Below are 21,623 nucleotides of genomic sequence, written 5' to 3' on the forward strand. Positions count from 1 at the left end.
CATGCCTATGGTCACCTTGTTTCCCTACATATATGTATTGATTTGCAGTGCCACCTGGTGAGTGTTAGTGACAACAGCTGTCCCAACAAACGCAATATTCCGCTGACCTGTCACCGTAGAGGAATATGTTGACACTTAGGTGTTGAATTAGTGAACAGACTATGATAGCTTTGCAACTAACAGACACGTTGTGTATGGGTAAATCAAGCTGATAAAGAAAGTACCAGTACCATTCTAAGTCTTTCTAGCAAATAGCTCAACATAATCATTGTTTTAGACAACTTAAAAGGAAACTTCATGTAATGTCCTTGGAATTCATTAATCGTATCCGGGTGAAAGGAAACACAGGGTTTGACAAATAAGTCTTTCCTGATGAAATGACTATGCCAAATTCACAAATAAATCAAGAATTGTTTTGAAACGTCTGTGTCTGTATACCATCACAACATTGTACAATAATGCCTAAATTGCAATTAATTCTTGGACAGCCATCGATAACTTTTTCAATTTAATTAGTTGAAATCAAATCCCTTTGCACTTTTAAGATCTGAAAGATTACATCTATTCAAGTGATATCCTATTTTCTATATTTCTTTGACAAATTTCATTTTAATTTGGTAATCAACACGTTCACTGCTTCCCAAATGTGGGTTAAGATAAAATACACCAATGCACTGCACTGCACAGCGCTGTTTAGAGTGGGGAGGCTTTGACTGTTAAAGTGCTGTATGGTCTGTTAAATACCACATGCTGAAGCAAGTGAACAAGCTCCATAACAAATCTCAGAGCAATAAAGTGGTAGCACTAAATAGTTTTATTGTCAGTAATCGATAGTTTATGCTGCTGACAGCTGTGTGATGTGTTCATGTTGCACATGTTTAACATGCCCAACCTGTTGAATGAGGAACAGCAACATGAATGAGGTTGGTTCATCATCAGTGTGTACTAACATACAACATGGGGTCAGTGATGACAGGAAAACAGTACAGTGATATCAATGTATTAAGTGTCAAGTGTGCACAGGGCACTCGCAAAGATGTTAAGATGTGCCGTTTGGAAGTTAGGTCAGTAAGTGCCAACAAGAAGAATACTTTTGATCTGACTTCGTACCCTGTAAACAAGAGAGAGATAACCTTGTAATCTAGAAAGTCGGCCTACTATCCTAACATGCTTAATCTGCATCAATATGATTAGGCTTGTATGTATTTTCGTTTGACATGATTTTACAAATTACAAATTGTTGAGGAACACTTATCCCTGGCTTTGTATAATAAACATGGTCATAAAGTGCTTCTTAGAAAGGATTTCTAAGTGTGATCTTCAGGCACCTGGAACGTAGTTTAAGTGTGCTACAATATAAGTGGTTTTGAACAGTTTTGACACAAAAACATGCCGACAGAGTTAAATATTCGATTTTCATTCTGTCTTTTGAAGACTTCTGTACATCATCTGTTGAGGATGTGATTCACATGAAGCTTGACTACAGTCTGCTGGCCAGAACCTATCACTTGACGGGGTGGTGGGTAGCCTAGTGGTTAGAGCCTTTGTTCGTCATGCCGAAGCCCCGGGTTCGATTCCACACATTGGTACAAAGTGTGAAACCTATTTCTGGTGTTCCCTGCAGTGATATTGCTGGACTATTGCTAAAAGCAGCATAAGACCAGACTTACTTACTCACTCACTGTCACTTGTCACACACGCACGCACGCATGCACGCATGCACGCACACGTCACTGTGGACCTAATTAACAAAAATGCATTTGCAATGTTAAACGAAGTCAGATGTAAAATCAGGCTGAACTGCATTAATGAAGCCGATTGTTTTGTTAATAACATTATTTAAAGTAAACATTCGAAGTACTATGTCTTGTAACATATTTTCATTGATTCATTATCTCTGCGAAGAGCTTTGAGTCCGGCTCAACTCCAGTCTGGTGATAGGGAAGTGGCTCCTAGACAAATGGAAAAACTACAATAATCAATAGATAATTCTCCGACTCTTAGCCTTAAATATTTCAGAAGCCCATACAAAATTTAAATAAGATTTCATAATTCAATTCAATTAATAGAAATTTATCAGTGCAAAACAAATGTCAATTTTGATTCTATTCTAAAGACTCGGGGCTTGGGAGGAAAAAGTTGACTTTCAAGCTAAATATGCACAGCTTGATATTTTCTCAATTAAATAAAAATGCCATTGCCAGAATTGATGTCTATGTTTTCAATGTCTTTTTCAATTTCAGTGACAGCCTGTGGAATTATTTTTTCCATTTATGGAGGTGATGGAGAAACATGAAAATTGTGTGTTTTCACAGCATTTCAGTAAACCTTGAAATAGCATGATACATGTACTGTGAAACTTGTTAGTCATGACCCTATTTATTGGAAATCCTTGTCTTCCAGTTCCAGACACTTACTGCTTAGAACAACATCTATAGAAAGGGACACTACTCTTGCTAAACATACTTACTCTTTGTTAATCAGGAAGTTTGTTTATGAGTCCCGATTTTAACAAGGAACATTATTGTCTCTTACACAGTGTCCACTATTCAACATTCATTGAAGCATCTTTTGTGTGAACAAATCCCCAATTCCAATCAAAGGCGTCCACTATCTGGTGTTCTGAGCTTGTGTTCATGTTCGGTTGACCTTGGACAGCCTCTTAGGACACTGATAGAAGGCTAAACAATGAAGGAGCTAACATGTGCTCCCTCAGCCACATTTCACCAAATCAATGTAACTAATTATGTACCAAGCAACTCTCTTCTGACATGATACTAACTGGTTCATAGCTTCGGGGATTCCAGCCTAATTTCAAGAAGCAAGACCCTCTTTAGTACTATTGTGGGACATGTCATGAACTGGTTCAAAGAGTGAAAGAGGCGTGCCACACTCTAGCTATAATTACGCGGCGGCCTGTAAATAATCAAGTCTGAACCAGTCAATCCAGTGATTGAAATGAGCATTGATCTTTGCATTTGGGATATGATGACATGTATCAACCAAGTCAGCAAGCCTGACTACCCGATCAGTTTGTCACATCTTACGACAACATATGAACGTGGAAAGTAACAGTGGTTTGTTGAACCATGGGGAAAGGTTTATTCTGTGGCACTGGTCCTGCTTGAAAACAAGTATGTTTTTTTATTCTGTTGAGTCCTCGAGGTTTGATAACATTGTATTGAATCCATGAAGCTTTTACATCTTTACTCAAGGGCTGTGACAAAACCCTTAACTTTGATGCCTAGCTTCCACTAAATTGTTTTTTGAGATTTAAAGGTTCTTAGAAACTTTGTTATCTGTACTTGTGTTTTGTCCTTGTGTCTATTGATAACTTTTGACAAACAATGATTCAGAAAAGCCTATTGGCTCACAAGTAGATACAGGAGCTTAACAAAATCAATGGTGAAGAAAATCTGTCAAAGCCGTAGATTTTTCACGTGAGAGTAATCTGCTGGCAGGTCTGGAAATGTCAACAGCGATGTTGCTATCGGTGGAGATTTGCCACTGACGCAGTCACGAGGTGAGAAACTCCTTAGTCATCCGTGACAAAATTGAAACAAAGTCGCTGATAATGGTATCTGTAATCGTGTATAAGGATTATTTTGTCAGACGGAGGATAACAGTGTGAGAGGCAGGGCCTCATTCCGGGTCAGACTGGAGGAAGGTGTACACCTGGTGGGTCCGTCCAGCTCAGTCAGCTCAACTCAAGTTAAGAATCTTGTTGAGTGTGCAGACAGTCGGTATCAGAGTGTTATGGTGGAATAATGTCCGCTTCACAGACGAGTGAAGTGGATTTCATAGGGTCAAAGTAGACTATAAGTTTATAGACACAATCTTTTACAGACTTCCGTTTGAGTTACGGGGTCATCGTGTCAAATCTGGTTTCGATTTTCGAATCACACGTCTGCCTACTTTGGACCAAATTGGAGCCGCCCTGTTTGGCTATAGGAGACTAAAATGCAATATTCGTCCTCGGCGTTAGGCAAATCGGGCAGGATATTTCATCATGTCTGTGCTTGCATGAATTCATTCTTATGGAAACAGGATTGAAATAGGATGAAATATGGTTGAAATTAAGGTAAGTCTGCTAGTCTGATATTAGCAACACCTGACTATTTGGCACTTTCCTAGCCAGAATAGTGAATATGTGAATGTTGTTTTATGCCAGTCAGCAGTAATACAGCTATGTTACAACTGTGTTACAGATGCACATAACTCATCAAGTCAAGTTGGGATAAACCCTTGGTTGCACATTGTAACCATGGTAACCACCCAAGCCTCACCTGAATCTGGGGGCAGTAGGTAACCCAGTGGTTAATGTGTTGGCCTGATATGTCAAACACCTGAGTGTAATTCCCTAAATGGGAACAATGTTTGAAGGTTATTTCTGGACACACACCCCATTGTGATGTTGCAGCTTTATTGCTCAAAGTGGCATAAAAACCTATTCCCTCACTCACTCTGGTTAATCTGCTACAAGTGTTTGATTTCTTTGTTATACTGACTTGATTGTCTAGATCTGAAGACATCTTACACATGCATTGGGCCACTGCTTTTATATACTTAAATATTATATATGTGAAGATCCGGGTTAGAATTGGTCTTCAGCAACCCATGCTTGTCACAAGATGCGACTTACGGGATCGGGTGGTCAGACTCAACATGCTCAATGACTTGGTTGTCATCACATCCCAGTTTCATAGACAGATGCTCATGATGTCAATCACTGGATTGTCTGGTACAGACTCTATTATTCACGGGCCTCCATCATATAGCTGGAATATTGCTGACAAACTATTAAAAAACAAACTAACAAACATCTGGTTCATTTAACAGAACGCATGGCAGTAATCTGGAATCATATCTGGAATGATAGTGCCATAATAATTTTGTAGTCCTGAATTTCCATAAGCCGCAGGCTACCGATAACGTAGATCTCATATGCAGTACTCCCATATAGAAGGTCTTCCTAGAACTAAAACTAGTAGTGATTAGTTTTCGACAATGGTTGCCTTGGCAATCTGTTGGAAGAAAGCTGTGACTGAATGTTGATGATGGAGATATTTAGATGAAACTGCCCTAGTAACTGTTGCATGTATCGTGATGATATTGATGTGGTTATTCTCTGCCCTGATGGCGATCATTCTCCCATGTCTTTGATCCGACCGTGCTTCGATGTGCGTAGATGCTGCTAAATATTGTGGTGCTCCAGCCCACACATCACATGCTGTGTCTCAGATGTTTACGCCGTCAGCGGTAACAGTTGCTTCAGGAATGGTGTGTAGGTATCACAGCTATCTAATTCCTTTGTGGATCTGAAATACCCCAGACACATGTTATATTAAGCTATGGATTCTTCAGGGGCTGTCACCATTATGGGATTATTATCGGCCATTTGATGTTAGGTCTCATGAATTTCAACAGATTACCAACATGCCCATTTTGCCAAGTCTTTCAGTACCATCCATGCTGGTTAAGGTCACCTGGTAAATATGTACAGCCTGCGTTAGTTTGAGCTTTCCTTCCACATTGAGGAGACTTGTTGAATACTGTTCAAGTAACTCCCCCCTCCCCCTTCCTGTCCCGCCCTGCTGTCGCCTTCCGCCATCCTGTATAATTGTGTAATAACAAAGCGAGTGGTTATGTACTGCGGGATCAAGTTACACTTACAAATATTGAAAACTCCAAACATCCCTCGGCTTTTTGATGACATTGCGTTTGGAGATGACAGATCACTGAGAGGAGCTTATGCACACTCCATGACCCAAGCAACCCTGTAGCATGGTTGACATCACATGGCATTGCTTTGCTGGTGGATCTGCAACAATATTCAACAAATCATGTCATACAGTATTGTGAAGTGATTGTAAACTTTGTGGTGCAGGGCCATGTTTCATAAGGCAATCGTAGTGCAACGACCATGTATATCAAAGTTATGGATAACCCCAGCCCTGAAACAGACCCCTGTGGGCCATTGTATGGTTTTAAGGTATTGCCAGCTTTTGACCTAAGGAAGAGAATTCATGGATGTTAAAATCTTTATTTTGAGGAACACAACGTTTCAGAGTATATACTCACTCCTTCATCATGCGTATCACTTCTAAATGCTGGGGTAGAATAGGTCTTCAGCAACCCATGCTTGCTGTAAAAGGCAACTATACTTGTCGTAAGAGGCGACTAATGGGATCGAGTGGTCAGATTCGCTGACTTGGTTGATGCATGTCATCGTATCCCAATTGCTGGATTGATGTGTATGACATCAATCATTGGATTGTCTGGTCCAGACTCTATTATTTACAGACCGCCATCATATACCGGTAGCTGAAATATTGCTAAGTGTGGCGTTAAACAACAAAACAGACAAACAAAAATCAAATTACACGGGAGCTTGTTTGGCATGTTTAGTATTCTATATTTATCACATAAGACTGTCAGTCATTCTGTGCTTTCCCAGATAGGATTGAAATCCTGTTCAAGGTGGTGTAAAACTGAGCTCACTCACTCACTCACTCACTCTCACTCACTCACTCACTCACTCACTCACCCACTCAACCACCCACTCACTCACTCACTCACTCACTCACTCACCCAACCACCCACCCACTCACTCACTCACTCACTCACTCACTCACCCAACCACCCACTCACTCACTCACTCACTCACTCACCCACCCACCCACCCACCCACTCACTCACTCACTCACTCACTCACTCACTCACCCACTCAACCACCCACTCACTCACTCACTCACTCACTCACTCACTCACCCACTCACTTACTCACTAACTCACTCACTCACTCACTCACCCACCCACCCACTCACTCACTCACTCACTCACTCACTCACTCACTCACTCACTCACTCACTCACTCACTCACTCACTCACTCACCCACCCACCCAACCACCCACCCAACCACCCACCCACCCACCCACTCACTCACTCACTCACTGGTATCATTTCACTTGCCATAAGTTGCCATCTTGTCTTTGGAAAAATTAACCAAGAGAACCTGTACAAGTGACTGGCAGTAATTGGACTTGAGGAGACGAGACCTGTAGGCATCTCATCTCGTCTGTATGGTAATGAAATGTGATAATAAGTCATCAAGGGGTTTGTTATCATGTTACAGTATCCTCTCAACATGGCAGCCATTAATTCATGTATGGTTATATGTGGCCTGGTATCTCAAGGTCAATGTCAACAGTTTCTATTATTAATATATACTGGATCAGAAATGATCAAATTCATATACAATGCCATACCCATGCTCTCAGGTTTTACCAAAGTGCTAAGTGTCTTAGAGTTTCCCCACTTCAGGGTTTCCAACCATATCAAGCCTATTCAATGTATATACTGTTCACTCAATCACTTTCACAAGCAACCATTTACAGAGTATTGGCGGTGCTCTTTAACATGCCATACTTGCAAGTATCAGTAACGCTTTATTATCCTCCGCCCCACTTTGTGGCGCGGGATTATAAACGGAGTTTGTCCGTCGGGTTCCTCAAATATGACAAATTTTTGCAAAATCTTTTTAAGTTAGAGAAATGAAATTTTACACAGGAATGTTACTGGCCAAGATCGCAAAAGAGTCAGAAAATTGGTGTCGTAAATTCAATTTTTACAGAGTTATGGCCCTTGCTCCGTGCTTTTCAGCTTAGTGCATACTGGGTGAAATGGGGACAAGTTTAGATTCTCAGAATCTACTGAAGTTACTTGAATGAAAGTTTTGCTTGATACTTGTCAAGAGTGAGTTCCAAAATTGGTCCTGTAAATTACTTGTTCCATGTTATTTGTGCAATGGGGACAAGTTTTCTCAGAATCTAATGGAGTTAGTTTGCCTAAGAGATACTTATCAAGACAGATTATTTTTTCCAGAGAAGGGGCCTTTTGTGTGGGTTTTTTTCACATTGAATCTTTTTTTCTGACGATATAAAGCGGCCCAGGTGCCTATCTCTTCTTAAGGTTTAATAGGACTTTTTTATAGCTTATATTCACTACTATATGAACAAATGAAATTCTAATCTGCCTCATGGCGGGGGTTAGTGATAACGCTGTTTTCTTGTTCCATTTAGGGTTAATGTCATCTTGATCAGACTTCCTAAGAACTTGACACGGGGGAAGAATTACAATGGCTAGGAAAGATAATTTGGTCTGAACTTTACATTGGAAACCACATAGCCTGTTTTCTATTGAAATGTCAGAGGAGAAACTAAGAAGACCTCTTGAAAAAAAGACACTGATGAAGTACGGAGGAGATGGAGTTCTTGAAGAGACGCCATCATGTGTAATATGACCAACATTTACAGTCGAAGGACCACTAGAGCAGTTAGTGCTGAAATTGTCTCATTTCATGAAAGGGTTTTCAGGCCTGTGTTTTACCACTTTTCTTTGTCAAAATGTGAAATGAATATAATAATTAGAATCATCCGCTTGATGAATCTTGAAGTATTTGTTTTGACCAAAGTACAAACAAAAAGATGTTTAAAATTGCATTAATCAAACATACTGGGTTTGATTTAGAATAAGTTGTTTGGTTACTTTAGAAACGTAGGATAGACATAAGTACTGTATTTTCTTGAGTATAGTGCGCACTTTTTTTCGAAAAAACACAGCTGTGTAGAAGGGGGTGCGCATTATACACGAATTATGAGTTAGGATGTTTTTTTCCCCCATGGAAAGACATTACCGTGAGCACGAAACACCGGAAATACCATGTCAACAAATCCATACTGAAGTACGCAAAATAATCATGTAATTACACTGTCTGGCTATAAATATTGTTCTTTGTATATCTGGACTTATGTTTGTAACTTATTTCATTAATTTTATTCAAAATTCCTTTTAATATTGTTTTTATTAAGTTCGGCGAAATCGTGTGTGAAGCGATCGGAAGATCGCACAACTCACCGTTATCAACAGCAACCACGGTCAGAATACCGCTATTGACGCCTTGAAACGAACTTTAGTTGACAGAGAATGGATACATTTATCATAAATGACATACATTGACTCGTTAAAAGTCATATTTGTTTTTGCTTGACGATTCTATGTCAACACGAAATTCTCGCGATCACGTGCGATGACTGGTCAGACTGTTTCCATGTAAAAAATAATACCCGGGAATAGCGATCAGCTGCTTCGCTTAGGGTTATTATTATTTTAAATATGTTTAGTAAAGGCTGCATATAATTAAGAAAATGATGGAATATATTATAGTTTCAGATACAATTGTTGCCGATACTTGCATTAAAAATCCTATAAAGTTATATCATTGGGTGTGTCTTGACCGAATCACCGGTCAATTCCAAGAAAACGTGTGTACAGCTGATTGCTGTTTCCGGCTTAGTTTACGAGAAAATACACAAGGTAATCTTAATCCCTAGATATAAAACAATGCCTAGCAGAACAATAAATACTATTTAAACGGCAAATAAACATGTCTGGTGATTTTTTATCTCAAATTTCGAATTTGTACTGACGAAGTTTCTCATCACCCATTCGTTTGCCGGACTTTGCTGAAAGGGTACGGTGTAATTTTTGTTCTGCGCATATTTAAATTTCTATTTTTTCCATAATATTGAACCCGCTAGGGGGGGGTGCACATTATACATGGGTGCGCACTATACTCAAGAAAAAAAGGTATTTGGTTTGTGATCCTTGCCACAGGTCCAAGAGAAAACTGTCTTTGCTGCAGGAAAGTCAGTGTCCTGCATGGTCAGCTGTACATGTAGGAATCAGTCCTGCATGGTCAGCTGTACATGTATGAATCAGTCCTGCATGGTCAGCTGTACATGTAGGAATCAGTCCTGCATGGTCAGCTGTATATGTAGGAATCAGTCCTGCATGGTCAGCTGTACATGTAGGAATCAGTCCTGCATGGTCAGCTGTACATGTAGGAATCAGTCCTGCATGGTCAGCTGTACATGTAGGAATCAGTCCTGCATGGTCAGCTGTACATGTAGGAATCAGTCCTGCATGGTCAGCTGTACATGTACCTCCTGATTCCTGGCAGTATAGTCCGGAGGTACCTGATTCTTGGCAGTTTAGTCCAGTGGTACCTGATTCCTGGCAGTATAGTCCAGTGGTACCTGATTCCTGGCAGTATAGTCCAGTGGTACCTGATTCCTGGCAGTATGGTCCAGTGGTACCTGGTTCCTGGCAGTTTAGTCCAGTGATACTTCCTGATTCCTGGCAGTATAGTCCAGTGGTACCTCCTTATTCCTGGCAGTATAGTCCAGTGGTACCTGATTCCTGTCAGTTTAGTCCAGTGTTACTTCCTGATTCCTGGCAGTATAGTCCAGTGGCACCTGATTCCTGGCAGTTTAGTCCAGTGGTACCTGATTCCTGACAGTTAAGTCCAGTGGTACCTGATTCCTGACAGTTTAGTCCAGTGGTACTTCCTGATTCCTGGCAGTATAGTCCAGTGGTACCTGATTCCTGGCAGTTTAGTCCAGTGGTACTTCCTGATTCCTGGCAGTATAGTCCAGTGGTACCTCCTGATTCCTGGCAGTATAGTCCAGTGGTACCTGATTCCTGACAGTTTAGTCCAGTGGTACTTCCTGATTCCTGGCAGTATAGTCCAGTGGTACCTTCTTATTCCTGGAAGTATAGTCCAGTGGTACCTGATTCCTGGCAGTATATTTCAGTGGCACCTGATTCCTGGCAGTATAGTCCAGTGGTGCCATATTCCTGGCAGTTTAGTCCAGTGATACTTCCTGATTCCTGGCAGTTTAGTCCAGTGGTACTTCCTGATTCCTGGCAGTATAGTCCAGTGGTACCTCCTGATTCCTGGCAGTATAGTCCAGTGGTACCTGATTCCTGACATTTTAGTCCAGTGGTACTTCCTGATTCCTGGCAGTATAGTCCAGTGGTACCTCCTGATTCCTGGCAGTATAGTCCAGTGGTACCTGATTCCTGGCAGTATAGTCCAGTGGTACTTCCTGATTCCTGGCAGTATAGTCCAGTGGTACCTCCTGATTCCTGGCAGTATAGTCCAGTGGTACCTCCTGATTCCTGGCAATATAGTCCGGTGGCACCCTATTCCAGGAAATAGTCAGGGGTATATGGACTAGTCCTATCCACGTTAACTACAACTTTAAGTGACTCGTGATAATGAATTTGTGCCTTCAGACAGAGTTCCTCAGCAACATTTAATGATTGATGCTATCACTTCCTCCCCTGTTCATGTGATAGGACACGGTAAAAACATTGTCTGCCCAACCTCTGCTGAATGGGGGGAGACTGGCAGACTTTGTTGTTGCAGGCAATTCACTCTTTCTCTGTGCAGCTCAGCTTTTCACTTAAAATTCAGTACAGTTAAAACATTCATTTAATTACAGTGGAGAGATTTCTCCAAGCCTTTAATTTGTAGTTTTAGTTTCATTTAATTATTCATTATTTTTTCTTTTTTTCATGAACATTTTTATATGGCTGTGAATATATACAAATTCACGAAGATGACATTTTTTTTTCATCAACTACCTAAATCATGCCATAGTCTCCCAGGAAAACTTATTGAATTTGTTTCAAAAATTGTAGATGTATTTTTGGATACATGAGTAATCTATGATGGTAATATTTTGCATTCAATATTTCAGAATCGATGCAAATAATATCTACTTCGAGTCCCATGGGACACAAACGAGCATTGATGGCGCAATGGTTGGAACTACTTCACTCAATCACTAAGTTTCAAGTCAAACAAGGAAATCCTTTTCCATTATACTGTATTCGATGTAATAAGTGCCCAGGGCGCCCCCAAAATAAGAAATAGGTGGCTCTTATTAGAATATTATTTTGGTGGAAAAAACAGAGTTGAAAGATAAATTTCGTGGTTTATGCTGACAGCCTGAAATGTTTATATACGAAAGATATATTTTTCCAGAATTTTATTGCGGATAATTAAGGGTGCATATAACACACGAGTGCGTATTATATGCAATTAAATAAGTCCTATGTACATTGATCAATTGGAAGGGGTGCTCTATTTGGATTGTTCACTAGCCAATATTTTAGCAAATATCGCAGTGGGCACTTATAACGTCTAATACGGTAAGCATGAGCATGATAAGGCACGACAAGATAGAAATCAGGGTGCTTGATTTGTCATGGCTTGCAAACAGGCATGACTAGTTAATTGTAAAATCAAGTGTTGCATTTTCTTTTGTGATAGTCAGTAAGGCTGTGTGTCTGAAAGGATATAAGGGCGGTTAATTCAAAGTTAAAAATCATTACTTTTTGAAAATTGATAGTGAATTAAGACATGAATCATTACATTGATAGAATTATTGTGTGTCGTATCGTCAGGGGTAAATGTACAATGCATTGATACACACTCTCAAGTCAGTGCAGTGAGGCCAAGTACTATAAATGTGTGTCTAATTATTTCTGACAGTGGCATGACATTATGTGATTGGATCGGGTGTTCAGGCTCACTGACTTGGATTGATCACAAGAATTCAAAAGATGACTGCAATTTTGCGTCGTTTGAATTTTTCCTTTTGTGAAAGTCAGATGTTGACCACGATTAACAGTCCTCATATTTGCCACTATGTTTGATTTCCAATTGGTTTCCTTACTGTGTTACATTACAAACAGACTCGTGAAGATCCGGGGTAGAATAGGTCTTCAGCAACCCATGCTTGTCGGAGACCCGTGAAGATCCGGCGTAGAATAGGTCTTCAGCAACCCATGCTTGTCGGAGACCCGTGAAGATCCGGCGTAGAATAGGTCTTCAGCAACCCATGCTTGTCGGAGACCCGTGAAGATCCGGGGTAGAATAGGTCTTCAGCAACCCATGCTTGTCAGAGACCCGTGAAGATCCGGGGTAGAATAGGTCTTCAGCAACCCATGCTTGTTTGAGACCCGTGAAGATCCGGGGTAGAATAGGTCTTCCGCAACCCATGCTTGTCGTAAAAGGCGACTATGCTTGTCGTACGAGGTGACTAATGGGATGGGTGGTCAGGCTTGCTGACTTTGTTGATGCATGTCATCAATCCCAATTGTGTGGATCATGCGCATGATATCAATCAATGGATTGTCTGGTCCCTACTCGATTATTTTAAAGACCGCTGTCATATAGCTGGAATATTGCTGAGTGCGGTGTTAAACAGCAAACAAACAAACATTACAGACATAATTATCCTGACATCTATTTTGTTGAGAGACTAGATAGAATATGATATTGTATGAATATTGTTTGTCAATATATCCATTACTGACATCCCAATGTTTTGATATGGTATGAGAGTCACATTGTATGGAGACAATGATAGTTGGGTAGTGTTATTGAGAGGTATTGTTACATTTCAGTGGCACTTGTGACAGCCTGACGAGCGGGTGACAAGGAGACAGCACCACCCATCGTAGGATGGGGGAGTTCGCCAGCAGCAGTGGAGGGGGAGGGGGAGCCCTCGACAGATGGGTGTGTCCCAATGACCGCCAGCTCGCCCTGCGTGCAAAGTAAGTATATACCCTTATTCTGAATGTCACTGCAAATATAAGCGCACTGTGGTGAAGCACAAGACTCGTTACTAGCAGTATTGACCTGCGAAGATCTGGGGTAGGAAAGGTCTTCAGCAACCCATGCTTGCCGTAAAAGGCGTCTATGCTTGTCGTGAGAGGCGACTGATGGGATCGGGTGGTCAGGCTCACTGACTTGGTTGATGAATTTCATCAATCCCAATTGCGTTGATCAATGCTCATGATATTAATCACTGGACAGTCTGGTCCAGACTCGATTATTTATGCAGACTGCTGTCATATAGCTGAGTGCGGCTTTGAACGAAAAAACAAACAAACAACTAGCAGTATTTCTGCTGCATCAGCTTTGTCATTATTCAAAATAATTGATTTTCTTCAAGGTTCCCTATCTATGGACAAGGGCCTTTTACACTATTTGTAGAAATGGATTCTTCTCTTGATTAATCTATTTTAAGCTACAACCCTCTTGGGATGTCCATTTCTTCTACAAACATAATGAGGGTAATAAATCCTAGTATTTGTTTCAACAAAATCAAACAGAACACAGATGACAAAAATGAAGGAGATGTGGAATGCTTGGCTTTTGTTTGACAGTCTCTCTTACGTCACCATATCCGTGTTTGTGGGTTTCACCGAAATGGTAAACATCTGAGACTTGCATCACTTTGGGCTTTCCTCCCACATTATGCTGACAGGCCGTGATATGACTGGAATACTGTAAAAAGCGGCATTAAACCCAACTCACTCGCTCTCTTACGTCGATTCAATATCATTTCTAGTGTGTCCACATCAAGGTCTGAAGGAAACAAGACCAGGCAAACTTGTGCAATCTGAAAGTATTAATCCCTGGAGGTAGGATGGGAATGTTATAGTCTCAGAAAGATTCAATGGAAATGGTAAATGTTTTGCAAAATCACAATGAAAATGACAAAAAGACAAAAATGAAAGCAGTTATAAGAGGTTAATACTTTGACTATACAATATTCAACGTTATTTCCCCAGAGTCTTAAGTTTTAGACAAGATGTAGCTTCTGGGAAAATTAAAGAACTCGGGTAGGGAGGTTTAGTGGTAAAAGTTATAACAGTGTTAGATATTAGGTTGTGTGTTTTAAGGGGAGTTGGTGTCCTTGAGGTTTTTTGCTGTATTGTGGTAATCTAGGGACCTCACAAAAGTTTTCATTTTCAACATAGCAGTTTGGACAGGCCACTTATCTTTCATGCTTGAAGTGGCCTTGCTGCAAAAGTGTTCATTCACCTTGTCAGGTTTGCGTGTTGATGTGGTGCGATGTATGAAACTCAGTCATTGTGTCCCTTGCTGTATCGCTGGTACAATTGTAAAACTCACTGGAGGGTATTTCCAATGATAAAGTGTTCTGCGTCTTTACTCAAACCTCCTCCTGTATTGTAACTTACCTTGTGTCATGTCTGACCTGAATAGTCTCTAGCACTTGGATCAAGACACCATTATTGAATATTTGACAGTTCCAGTAATATTAATTCAACGTTCGCCCCAAATTCCTACCCAATTTCAAAATACCTCACAGCCGCTGTGTGAGCCATGCAAGGAGAGGTTGCTGGAGCCCAGAGGCCATTACCCACCATATCCTTCCTCTCACTCCTTCCCTCGGCCGTCATCGGCCAACCCAAATCCCTGTCAAGTGGTCTCGGTGTGGACAGCCTCGCCTAAACCATTCCTAATTTGACCAAATATATCTCGTTTGAGTCGGATAGGTATTTGCTCTGCTCGATATGAGATATCATTTGTCTGGGATGAGAGCCAAATGCTATATTAGATTTCTTATTCCAGAGAAGCCAGACCCATCCTTGTCTTGGAGGGTGATCCTGGAATTATGGCCCAGGCGATGGTGCATTATTTAATGTATCTAATCACAAATATTTATCCAGTAGGGCAGAGGTAGAAAAGAATATCCAGCCAAGCTTGTAATAACCTTAGGCGCTTTGGCCATTATTTTTTGTAGGAGACTATTGATTTTGGGATGATTTACTGAGCTGTCACTGTAGCTGTTTTAGACTTAACACCATTCTCTGTGCAGGGTTCCCCCGTTATCTACCATGGCAGAATTTCAGTGATGCCCAGATTCATCGTGATAACATAGACTCGCCATCACATGCAGGGGCATGGGGAAATTATTGCTCGACGGCGCTATTTGCGGTTTCATCCTAAGCAGGGATGCATCCTGACCTGAAGCATTTCCCAGTCTGAATAGTGATAACATAGGGACAGACACCCTTAAAACCCTTTGGGTACCTTTAACATTAGACAAAATGACTTGGGTTAGTGCCTTGTTGCTCTGTCCTCAGCAGTAATTTAGCTTGAGACAAATGACATGAGACTCTTCGATGACTTATGATATACTCTCTAACACATGGCCCACTGTTCTAAAGCACTGCCATTTGCTGTTCAACCTTAGCTGTGATTTTGTTTGAGACAAATGGTATCAGACATTTTCATTGCTAAATCAAATCTACTTTGGTAGAAAAATGTTTGTATATTGTTAATACCGATCTTGTTGATCATGACATTTTAGATGACAATCAGTGCAGCGTCCTAAACAATGAGGCCATTCAGGGCCAGAACTGGCTATATACAACATGCACCAGTGCAACCGAGTATCTGTCTACATGTACCAAGTGCATAGAAAACAAATTCAAATTTGTGACCCTTACTTTTCAACCCAACAACGATTTTTGAACTCACTCAATACCCTCAAGCATGTTAAGCTTCATGTACCATACTTACACACCACTAACCCATGTGTTGAGTAATTTGTCATGCTTTCTTGGGCTTGTTGTCATCAAACTGTTGGTACTTCAAGATTATGTGCACATGTTCCTTTTACATTTACAGATATATTATCAATGTAAAATTGGGAAACGGTCATCAGAGATATGAGATTTTATTTATTTAAACTAGTTTATGCATCAGTGTTTCACCAGGATGCAACATGGTTTTGTCCAGTGGAACTATGTTTTCTTGTCAACATGCACCTGGTGCAAGTTGAATCAAGTTCCGTAAATCAAGCACTTCCATCTAAAACCCTGCCTGAGTCAGTATGATCCTGTAGGTGTCTGTCTGATCCTACATTGGGCCAGTTATGATCGTCAGTTTGTCAGCACCATGGGGTAAAGGCTACATCTACTTTGGTCTTTCCCAGCACACCCTATTCCAACCTTGTGGAATTTGAACTGGTCCTCAGCGACTAATGCTGGTTTTAAGAGGTGACTTAATTGTTTGGGTGGTCAGATTTGGTGACTTGGTTGATTGTTGAGTGCAACATTAGGCAAACAAACAAATATCATATGAAGCCAGAGACAGATGGACTTTCTGTAAGTAAACTGGACAAACATGGGAAAGATGAACATATGAACATTCACAAAATGAACCCGAGAATTCAGAATTCTTGTCTAGCTCATGGTGAAATGACATCCAGGGAGTTTGTGGAGGGCTGTTCCTCTTGTTGTAACAGTGCTATCTTCAGACATTAATTTTGGTGAAATTGTGTGTGAAGTGGTCGGCAAAACTCACCATTGCTTACAGCAGCCATGGTCCAATTACAGCTATTAATGCCTTAAAACGAACTTTAGTTGCCAGAGAATGGATACATATTTTATAAATGTCACAATTTGACTCGTTAAAAGTCATATTTGTGGCAATTTGACTTTTGTATGTCAACATTATGTTTCCCAATCCAAATCCATGCAGCGCAGCAAGTCCCGACAGTGACTGGTCAAATTGTTCCATGCGTAAAAATATCCTGCAAAAGGAATCACATGCTATTTCCAGCTCAGTTTACGACAAATACCCCCAATAATCTTAATCTCTGCGTGTAACACAAAGCCTTGGAGAACAGGAAATACACTTCAAATTGTACATCATCATGTCTAGTGATGTTTTATATCAAATTTCATAGTTTTATTGACAAATTTTTTATACCTGTTATACTATGAATCATAAACAACTACTATTCTAATCTGTTATTGAACCCCTAAAGTGAGATTGTGTTAGGTAGGCAGAGCATGTACTGTTGTGTTGATCATCTACCCCTCTTTGACTCAACCTCCGTTAAGACTCAACAGCAGGAGATATTGTCAGTACCCAGAGGGCATCACTGTCCCCTGACAATGTTGACATTTTAATATTTCTGAAAAAGAACCTGAAGTTGAACTATTCAGACTGTGAAGTACATTGATTAATTTCTGGTGTTTGAACTTTGAAGTTTTCTGCTGTTTTGAAATTTGTAGTGTTATGAAGGAAAGTTAGATAAAGTTCTACTTTGAAGCTTAACAACTTCAGTAGTCTTGTTATTATAAAAGAATTTTGACTGTTCAATCTTGACATGCTTGAAGTCTTGAAACTTAATAATCATGATAATGGTTAGAGTACTGAAGTACTGTTATCTGGTTTGTTTTTTTGTATCAGTGCGTATCGAGATTGGTTTCGTGATTTTCCTGTATTGTTGCAGCCCTAATGATATGTTTTTTAAAGTTTGTAAGGCTTTTTCGTATTTGGAAATGTTCAACCACCAAAATAAGACTTTCAAGCAAGTTTGTAACTTTTCAATTACTGCTTTTATATCAGCCCTTGGGAAAGCTAAGGCATTTCACTGACAATGAAATAACCCCCCACTCACACAATGTACAGACAATACCATTTAATCTGATTAAAACATACTCATTGTATTTGATAGTCCACAGGCATTGGGGTTCCTGTTGTCGTACAGCGCTGCAATTTGCAAATTCACCCGGATAAGTCTTTGGGTTTTCAGCACCATAGCCTTGATTGTGGGTTTCACCAAAGTGGTAAATGTCTGAGAAACGCATCACTTTGGGCTTTCATTCCATTTTATGCTGACACGCTGTGATATCACTGAAATATATAATCCATAATAGCTTTTGTTTTAGTGAATCTGCTTTATAGTGATTATTTTAGGAGTCCTTCAATCCTTCATCTATCTCTTTGATCATGTTGATGCTATTGTAAAACCAATACTACTGTATGGTTGTGAAATTTGAGTTTCTGATCATTGTAGACTAATTGAAAAGATCCATATACAGTTTCTCAGAAAATTACTACCGGTTCATTTCAGTGAACAAAGGGAAATTTACATCCCATGACACTTTTCAAAAAGACCAAATATGTTACAACTCCAGCTTTTAACTATGTAAATTTGTTAACATTATAATGAAAATTGTAAGAACTCCCAGTTAACCTCTGTCCACCGTTCTGTTCTGCTTCCCTCAGGCATACCAGAAACATAGGATTGTGGGTTAGAATCCTGGTTCACTCTGATTACATTCTGTGAATATTATTATGTTGTACTTGGAGAAGATAGGCATCAAGTTTTAGAAAATATGTCTTGTGATTTGTACCAAAGGGTAAATCTAAGTTCTGTGTAGGCCCTCCGCTCTCATCTCCTCAGCGGTTCCCTCTCGGTCTTCACTTCCTATGTCTGATTAGTTGAGCAAACACTCATTAACTTAATGCTTTGTTTTCCTCTATCAGAAACACCAGACTGTGCATCTGTCTAGTCATCAAATGAGGCTTCTTCAGGAAGTATTATGCTGATGAGCTAGTTTCCCAGTAGCTGGACACCATGTTGGGAACACCACTCATTTCCTCTGGTTTCAGATGATAATGTTGTTTCTTCGTTTAAAAAACCCAGAAATGAATAGATTTGTATTTTATGTTTTCATGTACTTTCTGATGAGAAAGACTGAGGCTTTTGCAAATAGTTGTTAAGTGATGTTATTGTGGTGATATATATCATATCCTGCCTTCCATCATGTCCATCAGGTAGTGACAGCCAAACCTATAGTGGGTCAGACATGATGATATATATCATATAGGGGCCTTCCATCATGTCCATCATCTAGTGGCAGCCAAACCTATAGTGGGTCAGACATGGTGATATATATCATATAGGGGCCTTCCATCATGTCCATCAGCTAGTGGCAGCCAAACCTATAGTGGGTCAGACATGGTGATATATATCATATAGGGGCCTTCCATCATGTCCATCAGCTAGTGGCAGCCAAACCTATAGTGGGTCAGACATGGTGATATATATCATATCCTACCTTCCATCATGTCCATCAGGTAGTGGCAGCCAAACCTATAGTGGGTCAGACATGGTGATATATATCATATTCTGCCTTCCATCATGTCCATCAGGTAGTGACAGCCAAACCTATAGTGGGTCAGACATGGTGATATATATCATATTCTGCCTTCCATCATGCCCATCAGGTTGTGGCAGCTAAACCAATAGTGGGTCAGACATGGTGATATAAGTCAACAGAAACCAGCTGCCAATGGCAGGCTGACAATGCAGATTTTATTTCAGGATTGATATTACACTGGAAAATCTATATGTTCTTCTTGACAAAGTAGACCAGATGGGCAGAGTGTTATGACTCACTGACAGTCATAGAGTCGCTGAGTTTATCATGTTTGCTCAGAAAATATAAACCCAGCTGTCCCCCAGGATTACTTCATTACAGGATAATAGCCAACAGTGATGATGTTTTACAAACATACATTTCATTCAATATTCATTGTCATCAGTAAGCCTGGTGGACATCCCTGACAGGGCTTCTGTCTGCTTCCTGATACATCTCGTGAGAGTGGCCTGGATCTTAAGTCACAGTGGTTGATGAGTTAGTGAGTCAATGTCACCATTATTCCAGCCATAATAGCGCTGCTGTATTAAACAAGGTAATAAAAGCGACAAAATTCCTTCCATAATCAGGGTCTCTTTTATCAGGCAGTAAGCACCAATGTAGAGATAGGCATCAGAAAAATAATATGTATTGCGTCCCAAGGGACGCACTATAATATTCATTATACCAAATTCTTAACAAGAAATATAAGGCTCCTGGAATTAAAGTAATTATTAAGTCTTACAGTACATGACACATTTCATTACTTTACAGGAGCCCTATAGTTTCTGCAAGAACCCTCACAAGTAGGGTCCACTGGACCCCTAGTTTTGTCAAGGTTATTCTTATAATGGTGACAAACAGGGGTTTTATCTTGTCCTGATGTGTTGTTACATTTGAAGACATATGCGTTGAACGTTGAAACGGTTTAAGCTGAATACAAAGTAAATCAAACCTTGAGGTAGTTTCCAAATATCTCTACCTGCCTATTCAATGACACATTCACTGATATTTCATTTAATATTAATGTCAGCACAGTACTTACCGTATTCGACGTAATAAGCGTCCCGCTCTAATAAGTACCCACAGCGATATTTGCTAATATATTGGCAAGTGAACAATCCCAATCAGCACCCCTTCCAATTGATCAATGTACACAAGACTTATTTATTCGTGAATAATACACACTCTTGTGTTATATCACCCTTAATTATGGGCAATTAAATTCTTGAAAAATATATCTGTCGTATGTAAACATTTCAGGCTGTTAGCATAAACCACAAAATTTACGATCTTTCAACTCAAAATAATATTCTATTATTCCTAATTTTGAGAGCACCCTGGGTGCTTATTACGTTGAATACGGTAAGTACTACTTTGTATAAAGTAATTACCCGTATGTCACTAAAATAGGTGACACCAATGCACGTGTTGTACAGTTATTTCTGATTCACTGTAGTGCCACTGTCAACATGAGCTGCTACACCATATCTAAAACATCTTAAAATGATTTAAATATTTTGAATTATAGCATCAGCTCCATTCACACACTGAGCCACTCTTGCATTGGCAACATTAGTACATATAAATGATGTTTTTACTGCAAACCTAAAACCCTGTTGTGATTCTGGGTCATCAGCTATATATTCTGTTCGTAAGAGGCAACTAATGGATCTGCTGGTCAGACTCGATGACTTGATTGATAGGGTGGGACGCGGCTCATAATATATGTCACTGTTTTTTCTGGTTCAGACACGGTTATTTACAGGCAGCCATCATATAGCTGGAATATTGCTGAGTGCGGCTTAAACAACAAACAATACAAAACCCAAATAATTTGACTGCCTCCGTGGTCTATTAGACCCAGTGGATGGAAGGTGGGGGGGTCGATCCCTGGACGAGTCATACCATTGATGCTATAAGATGGTACTTGCTGTTACCCTGTCACAGC

General features: G+C 40.1%; 1 protein-coding gene across 7 annotated transcripts in view; it reads left to right on the top strand.

Annotated features, from left to right (window-relative positions):
• LOC139456451 (double C2-like domain-containing protein beta) overlaps window positions 1-21,623 on the top strand; it is an 88,383-nt gene that overhangs the window by 28,241 nt on the left and 38,519 nt on the right. For 5 of the 7 annotated variants that reach the window (XM_071238168.1, XM_071238165.1, XM_071238169.1 and 2 more), the window contains exon 2: window positions 13,322-13,471. In XM_071238168.1, the coding sequence (XP_071094269.1) occupies window positions 13,380-13,471 (92 nt within the window). In that variant the 5' untranslated portion in view covers window positions 13,322-13,379. Of the gene's footprint in view, window positions 1-3,631; window positions 4,082-11,607; window positions 11,672-13,321; window positions 13,472-21,623 lie in introns of those variants that run through there. The other 2 variants (XM_071238167.1, XM_071238166.1) reach the window with 2 other exon arrangements.

Source organism: Haliotis cracherodii, unplaced genomic scaffold, assembly GCF_022045235.1.
Source record: "Haliotis cracherodii isolate W230 unplaced genomic scaffold, xgHalCrac1.p SCAF_11, whole genome shotgun sequence".
Classification (NCBI taxonomy): domain Eukaryota; kingdom Metazoa; phylum Mollusca; class Gastropoda; order Lepetellida; family Haliotidae; genus Haliotis; species Haliotis cracherodii.